The sequence below is a fragment of the Sapajus apella genome, unplaced genomic scaffold, assembly GCF_009761245.1.
Source record: "Sapajus apella isolate SASKATOON/1434 unplaced genomic scaffold, GSC_monkey_1.0 scaffold49, whole genome shotgun sequence".
Lineage (NCBI taxonomy): Eukaryota > Metazoa > Chordata > Mammalia > Primates > Cebidae > Sapajus > Sapajus apella.
In genome coordinates, this window is record NW_022436989.1 from 11,577,940 (window position 1) to 11,585,599 (window position 7,660).

General features: G+C 50.0%; 1 protein-coding gene and 1 long non-coding RNA gene across 2 annotated transcripts in view; one reads left to right on the plus strand and one right to left on the minus strand.

The window, feature by feature from the left end:
• Nucleotides 1-5,835, minus strand: part of LOC116526040 — a 10,512-nt gene extending 4,677 nt beyond the window's left edge. Inside the window, exon 1 of the long non-coding RNA XR_004257938.1 lies at nt 5,432-5,835. This is a non-coding gene — a long non-coding RNA (uncharacterized LOC116526040). The remainder of the gene's footprint in view (nt 1-5,431) is intronic.
• A 167-nt stretch (nt 5,836-6,002) lies between these two features.
• NID1 (nidogen 1) overlaps nt 6,003-7,660 on the plus strand; it is a 92,163-nt gene continuing 90,505 nt past the window's right edge. The window contains exon 1 of the mRNA XM_032242033.1: nt 6,003-6,312. Within this exon, the coding sequence (XP_032097924.1) occupies nt 6,088-6,312 (225 nt within the window). The 5' untranslated portion in view covers nt 6,003-6,087. The remainder of the gene's footprint in view (nt 6,313-7,660) is intronic.

The window sequence follows — 7,660 nt, forward strand, 5'->3', positions numbered from 1 at the left end:
AAAAAAAAACCAAAAGTTAACGTCATGAAAGATCAAGAATGACTGAGGAACTCTTTCAAGTTGAAGAAGACTAAAAACACGTGACAAATGAATACAATTTGTATCTGGTATTTTCTTTTGCTAATGCAGGACATTAGTTTGACATCTGGTGAACTCTGAATAAGAGCTGTCAATGAGGCCGGGCGCGGTGGCTCAAGACTGTAATCCCAGCACTTTGGGAGGCCGAGGCGGGTGGATCACAAGGTCAAGAGATCGAGACCATCCTGGTCAACATGGTGAAACCCCGTCTCTACTAAAGCTACAAAAAATCAGCTGGGCATGGTGGTGCGTGCCTGTAATCCCAGCTACTCAGGAGGCTGAGGCAGGAGAATTGCCTGAACCCAGGAGGCGGAGGCTGCGGTGAGCCGATATCGCCCCATTGCACCCACGTTGGGGTAACAAGAGCGAAACTCCTTCTAAAAAAAAAAAAAAAAAAAGAGCTGTCAATGAGATTACAGTATGATATCAATGTAATTTCCTTGTTTTGGCAACTGTGTTAAGGCTAGGTGAGAGAATGTTCTAGTTTTAAAGAAGCATATACTTAAGCATTCGGAGATAAAGAGGTATCAGGTTTACAACTTATCCTCAATGGTACAGATAAAAATATATGTGTGTGTGTATATATATATATGTGTGTGTGTATGTGTGTGTGTGTGTGTGCGTGTGTATTGATGAGTCTGTGTGTGGGTGCACGCAGGTGTGTGTGTGTATACAAGAAAGAGACAGGGACAGAGAGTGACAGAGAGAAAGCAAACATGGCAAAATGTTAATATTAAGGAAAATGTGGGTGTATGGGATACGGGAATATAAGGGTATATAGAACTTTTTTGTATTCATTTTGCAATTTTTATGTAAGGCTAAAAATTACATAAATCAAGATTAAAAATTAAAATAACAACAAAAGGCAAGCGGAACCCAGCAGCGAATGCTGGAGGTCTGATGATAATGAACCAGGAAAACGTTCATGGGAAAACAGGATATAGAACTATAGGAATTAAACTTTACCCTGAAAAGCTTGGCATCTTCCCAATCAACACAAAGGTGGACATAATTGTGTTTTCATAAAGTAATTTTTATCCTAATCTCCTTTGAAAACAAAATAAAGTGAGCACCAAATCCTGCTTCATTCTCATCCTTTGTCAGGATATCATTTTTATCTGAGATCACAATTGAATGTGAGTTGTTTAAAATGTTCACAAATTAGGTGAATTCCCTGGAACTAGAACGTACAAACTAATACATTTACCTCTACATGACATCTGGGAAATAAAGGAAAGCTCCATGGCCATATACGGTCACTTTCCAATCCTCACAGGAGAGTGAAATTAGAACAAATGCCTCCTTCCATGAAATAGCCAACTGAGCTATTTTCCCACTCAGCCACCTGGACTTCTGTCTGAATTATCAGATAGAAAAGTTATCTTGGGGCCAGGCGTGGTGGCTCACAACTGTAATCCCAGCACTTTGGGAGGCTGAGGCAGGAGGATCACCTGAGGTCAGGAATTCCTTCTCTGAGACCAGCCTGGCCAACGTGGTGAAATCCCGTCTGTACTAAAAATAGAAAAGTTAGTCAGGTGTGGTGGCGCACCCTGTAATCCTAGCTACTTGGGAGGCTGAAGCAAGAGAATCACTTGAACCTGGGAGGTGGAGTTTGCAGTGAGCTGTGATTGCGCCATTGCACTCGAGCCTGGGTGACAGAGTGACGCTCTGTCTCAAAAAACAAACAAAAATAAAAAAGAAAAGTTACCGTGACTTCTCATAGACATGCAGCCTGAGATGTGCTTGTGACATTTTGTCTTTCTGCCTCATCAGGATGACAGCTGTCAAGAAAAGAGGACAAGTCTCAAAAGAGCAAGGTTTCTTTTTTTTTTTTTTTTTTTTTTTTTTGAGACGGAGTTTCACTCATGTTACCCAGGCTGGAGTGCAATGGCACGATCTCGGCTCACCGCAACCTCCGCCTCCTGGGTTCAAGCAATTCTCCTGCCTCAGCCTCCCGAGTAACTGGGACTACAGGCATGTGCCACCATGCCCAGCTAATTTTTTGTAGTTTTAGTAGAGACGGGGTTTCACCATGTTGACCAGGATGGTCTCGATCTCTTGACCTCGTGATCCACCCGCCTCGGCCTCCCAAAGCGCTGGGATTACAGGCTTGAGCCACCGCGCCCGGCCCTTTTTTTTTTTTTAAGCTGGTGTATTACATAATTATGGGTGCTGTTGCTACTGCAGATATCAGACAATTCTTTTTCTTCTTTCTTTTTTTTGAGATGGAGTTTTGCTCTTATTGCCCAGGCTGGAGTGCAATGGCGCAATCCTGGCTCACCACAATCTCCACCTCCAGGGTTCAAGCAATTCTCCTGCCTCAGCCTCCCGAGTAGCTGGGACTACAGGCATGCGCCACCACACCCAGCTAATTTTGTATTTTTAGTAGAGGTGAGGTTTCTCCATGTTGGTCAGGCTGGTCTTGAACTCCCGACCTCAGGTGATCTGCTCACCTCAGCCTCTCAAAGCGTGGGATTATAGGCATGAGCCTCTGCACTTAGCCTCAGATGATTCTTAAACATATCACTGAATTCTTAAACGGTTAAGAAGCATGTACATTTTATCAATGTGTATGCAGCATTGGGCTAGGCTCTGTGAAGTCAGAAAAACAAATAAAGCCCATGGGCCTTGCCCCAAAAAGCTTATATCCCTGAAAAACATGCACAACGACTAGAGAAAAAGGCCGGATTATTACATACACTTAGAAAATGTCCAGAGCACAATATAAAAGTAAGTATTCTATGATGAATGCGTTTGGAACGACAGATTCTAAAGGAGGGACAGGGACACACTGTCCTAGTAGGAGACACAGCATCAATATCACGTCCTACAAGGACTGGACAATGTGAGGCGAGTGCCGGGCTATAAATAGAATATGACAGAGAATTTACCGTATATACTGGATTTACTCAGGCCAAGAGATACTGATGACATAAAGGAGCACAAGCATGCACAAATAGATCACGGGCATTATGTATAAACAATAGAGCAAATAGATCTTGTGGGCAGAAATAAAGGGAGAAATGTTTCCTTCCATAGAAGGGCAGGATGGTGCAGCAGGAAGAATAATAGCTTTGGTGTCAGACAAACTGGGATTCAAATCCTAGCCCTTTGACTACCTGTGTGAAACTGGGCCAGTTATCTGATCTCTGCAAACCTTGTTTTCCCCATATAGTGCTACTAGCTTGTGCAGCTGTTATTAGTATTAAATTGAATGCTACATTAAGCATCCAGCAGAAGCAGCATTCAACAAGTGATATCTCTTGTTGCTGTTTGTGCATTTCTTTTTTAATATTTTTTTTAAGACACAGGGTTTCACCATGTTGGCCAGGTTGGTCTTGAACTGCTGACCTCAGGTGATCGGCCCACCTCGGTCTCCCAAAGTGCTGGGATTACAAGTGTGAGCCACCACGCCCGGCCTGTGTATTTCTTAAAGCATCACACTCTATTATTGTGTCTGTCTCCCCAATAGATTGTGAGCTTCTCAAAGAAAGGATTGTGCCTAATGGTCTTGGCGTTTTGAATTTCTAGTATACTGATTCATGGTAGATTCTCAGTAAATGTTGGCATAATAACGAAAACTGTACATTTAGGTAATAACGATGGTTTAATGAATACTTACTTTGTGCCCAGCTAGGAGCATTTAATGAATCACCTTATTTAATCCTCACGATAATCCTTTGATTTTAATTATGAACATCCCATACAAGTGATCAAGGATATTGAAGCTAGAAATCTGCCCACTCTTATACAGCTGGTAAGTGGGGAGCCCTGACCTCAGCCAGGCTGGAATCGGGAGGCTGTGCTGAACCAGCAAAGTGGAGAACTGCTCTCCTGTATTCGCCGACCAGAGAGAGTGCCATGGATAGACCAATAGGAGTTTCAGAAGCTGCCTGAGTACCAAAAAGGGAGAGAATTCGTGAGAGGGGTAAGAGCATTCCAGGCATAGACCACAGCTTCGGAGACAGCTCTGATGTGTGACGGAGGTTGGGATGGGGGTTTTCAAAGGAGGATTGTTGGAGGCACAGGCAAAACAAAGACAGACTGAGCTTGGGGTTTCCCTCAACCCCAGGGGTGTGGAAGTCGTGAAGCCCATGTCGCGTGCAGGTGAACATAGAGAAGAATCTCCATACACAGCTCTTGCAGCAGCTGGAACGGGAACTGCTGGGGCCCAGAAGCCCAGAAACAGAACCACAGATGGCATAGAGTCAGAAGTGCTTCTGGGGAGCAGGCTGGGGGCTCACAGTGCTGCATTGCTGGGAGGGGACTGAAGGAAAAACACCGTATTTGACAACAGACTGCAGGCAGCATCGGTTACTCTTCAACAACAGGGGTCGGGGTAGTAAACAGTCAGTGCTTAATGCAGTGGTTATAAGTGGGGTTCTTGCAGCTGGGACACCCAGGGTCACTTACAGGCTCCCAGCTGTGTGATCTTAGCAAAATGATTTAACCCCTCTGGGTCTCTATGCCCCTTCTCTGTCAAACAGGGATGGTCTGTTTCCTAGCTTTACTGTGTGTGTGAAATGAATGAATACTTGTGGAACACATGTTATCTCTGATGGCTGTGGAATTTAAAAGAAAAAGACAAGGTCTCATGAGATCAAAAGCGTTTTGCTTAGAAGCCATGTTTCCTTGGCTTTTTCTTCCAGTCTTTGCTGGTTCAGAACTCACGCCCTCTAAGTTTTATACAGAATTTGCTGTTTTCTGAAGAATTATTATGAACTAGTTTCAAGGTCCTTAATTTTAGCTGCTGACAGGAAATGGGCACGTCCTGTTGACCCCTCCAAGTTAATAGGTCTGACATCAAACATATCCAGCTGTCTCCGATCCTCCTCCTTAACGTCAAAAGGCAGTACTGGTTTCCCAGTCCTCCAGGTGCAAAACCTTGAACTCAATTTTAATTTCATTCCTTCTTCTTTTCGACGTCAAACTTATGATTAGATCTTGCTCCTTCTTTCATTGCAATGTTTTAGACGTGGTCTTCTAATAACTTACCTGTCTCTACTTCCACCCTAGTGCCAAATTAATGATCAACCGATTTATTCAGGATACCACTTAAATCGCTTATCTCCCTTTGTCAAGAACTTTCAGTAGTTTCTTCTCCGAGTGACAGAGCGAATTCAAACGCCTGGATTTGTGATTTGAAGGCTGTACTTCAACCTGCCCCTCCACAAATTCTCTGCTGGGGGATGATGACCTGAATCCACCCGGCTCGGCCCTCCACCCTGCTTCGCCGCTGCCTGATGAAATCCCATTCCTTCCAGAAGAACCGGGTGGATTCCCGCCATTCCACCCGAAGCTTTCGCCTCTAGTTTCTCCAGCCCTAAGGTCCTTGATGACTTGGGGCCCTCACCTGACACTGGCTTGTGTTGGACACTGGCGACTTTGCCTCGGAAGGTGGGACACTTTCCTGGAGAACCTCCACAGTGCGGAGCACGGGATCAGGCAATCAAAAACACGCGGAATGAAGGGCTGGATGAGCGCAGGAACGTGCTCGTGGCTCGGTCCTTTGGCTCACTCCCAGCTCCCACCCGGTCTTCCAGCCCGGGACTAGCGAATTGGACCCCGGACGCCGCCGAGCGGCGGTGGGGTGGGCGCCGTTTCTGAATCCGGAGCGTTTCCACGTCGCGGGCTCTCCACCGCCCAACCCTAACCCGAGGACCACGGTGCCAGTGCGGCGCTCTGCTCCCCATCCCGGAGGCGCCGTTCGGTGCGAGCCGGGCTGGTGTCGGGAATCGCAGGCACCGGCGCCCGAGGCCCCGCCGCCGATAAGGCGGGAGGTTTGGCGTCGCCCCTTGCCCTCCCCCTCGCGGCCATTGGGCTGCCCCGCGGCTCGCCTGCTGGACGGGGCGGGGCCCTCCCCTCTCCTCGCGGCTCTCCTCCCCTATTTCCCGGGGTGGGAACGCCGGGAGGCGGGAGGCGAGGGGGCTGCCAGGGGCGTCGGGTTACATCCCCGCCTTCCTCTGCTCCGGCCGCGGGACTGGGTTTGCGGGAGCGCAGTTCGGGAACATGTTGGCCGCGAGTAACCGGAGCCGGGCGGCGTGGACGCGGGCACTGCTGCTGCCGCTGCTGCTGGCGGGGCCCGGGGGCTGCCTGAGCCGCCAGGAGCTCTTTCCCTTCGGCCCCGCACACGGGGACCTGGAGCTGGAGGACGGAGACGACCTGGTCTCCCCGGCCCTGGAGCTGAGTGGGGTGCTCCGCTTCTACGACAGATCCGACATCGGCTCTGTCTACGTGAGTGCGCTCTGGGAGGGAGGCCGAGGGGCTGGAGGGCGCGGCTGGCCGGGGGCGCCCGCGGAGCCGGACGAACGTGGGCGTCGCAGGCGGGGAGTGGGACCCGCTGGCCGCCAGGGCAACGGGCTCTGCGCAGGGTCTCCCGCCTCTGCTGGGTCCGCGGAGGTCTCCCCGACCCGGTCCCTGCCATACGAAGAGCGGGTCGCGGGGTTAGGGACGGCGCTGGCTCGCAAGGTCTTGGGAGGCTCCGCGTGCGCCCGGCCGTGACCCCGGCACCCCGGGACCCCGCGGAGCTGCCTTTCCGGCTGCTGTGGGCTGCGTCGCATCAGGGAGGTCGGTCCGCCTCCCTCGGTTATCCCGACCCTTCGGGGCTAGGACCCAGGCTTGCGCGCGGAGCCTCCATAGAGCTAGAGCCGGAGCTGGGTTGCAACCGGCGTGCGGGCCCCGGGACTCCTGTGGCTGCCGGCGGGGAGAAAAAGTGGCCAAACCCCGCTCTCCGCCGGGAGAGTTTCGCCGGCAGCCTCCGGTATTTGTGTGTGGACTCCGGATGTGTCTTGGCAGTGATGCTGCTTTCCAGTTGGGCTCGTTTCAGAGTCCAGAGTCTAGAGTGGGGAACACAGGGGGCCCAGTGATCCAATTTCCTGTGGCCGGGCATTGGTTACCACCGAGGCTCCAAACCAGGAGCGGGGCCAGATGACCTACAGCTCCCTGGAGCCTCTCCAGAACTGGCCGGGCCTGGCGGCGCTGTCAACTTGCTGAAGTCCTTTCGTGCCGCTGCCTTCCTCGGCCGCGCACCATGTGGATTTCATATAAGGCTTGTGTGCATTCCAGGAGTGGGGGAGAGGGGGGTTGGAACTGCACACGCAGCGGCTGCAGCCTGTCCTCCCCGTGAAATGGCTATGCTCCCAGTCTGGCCTGGGCACACTGCGCCTTAGACAACACTCACGTGGAGCTTGTCGGCTTTGCCTAAAACGAATGGGCTTTTAAAGTCCGGATGCACAACGAGCCCTCACCCTTGTTGGTTGACTGCCCTGGCCCCTTTGGACAGTCTGGTGAAGTCTATAGACCCCTTTTCAGTATAATGCTTTTATTTTAGCGTTTAAAGAGAGATGAGATCTTGCTATGTTGCCCTGGCTGGAGTGCAGTGGCGCGATCTTGGCTCACTGCAGCTTCCAACTCCTTGGCTCAAGCTATCCTGTAGCTCAAGCTATCCTGTGGCTTGAGCCAAGGAAGAAAATTGTGTTGAAATACAGATGAAAATATTAAAAATCACACATCTTACATAGTATATATGCTTACTCTTTTTTTTTTTTTTTTTTTTTTTTTTTTGGAGAAGAGTCCCCTACCC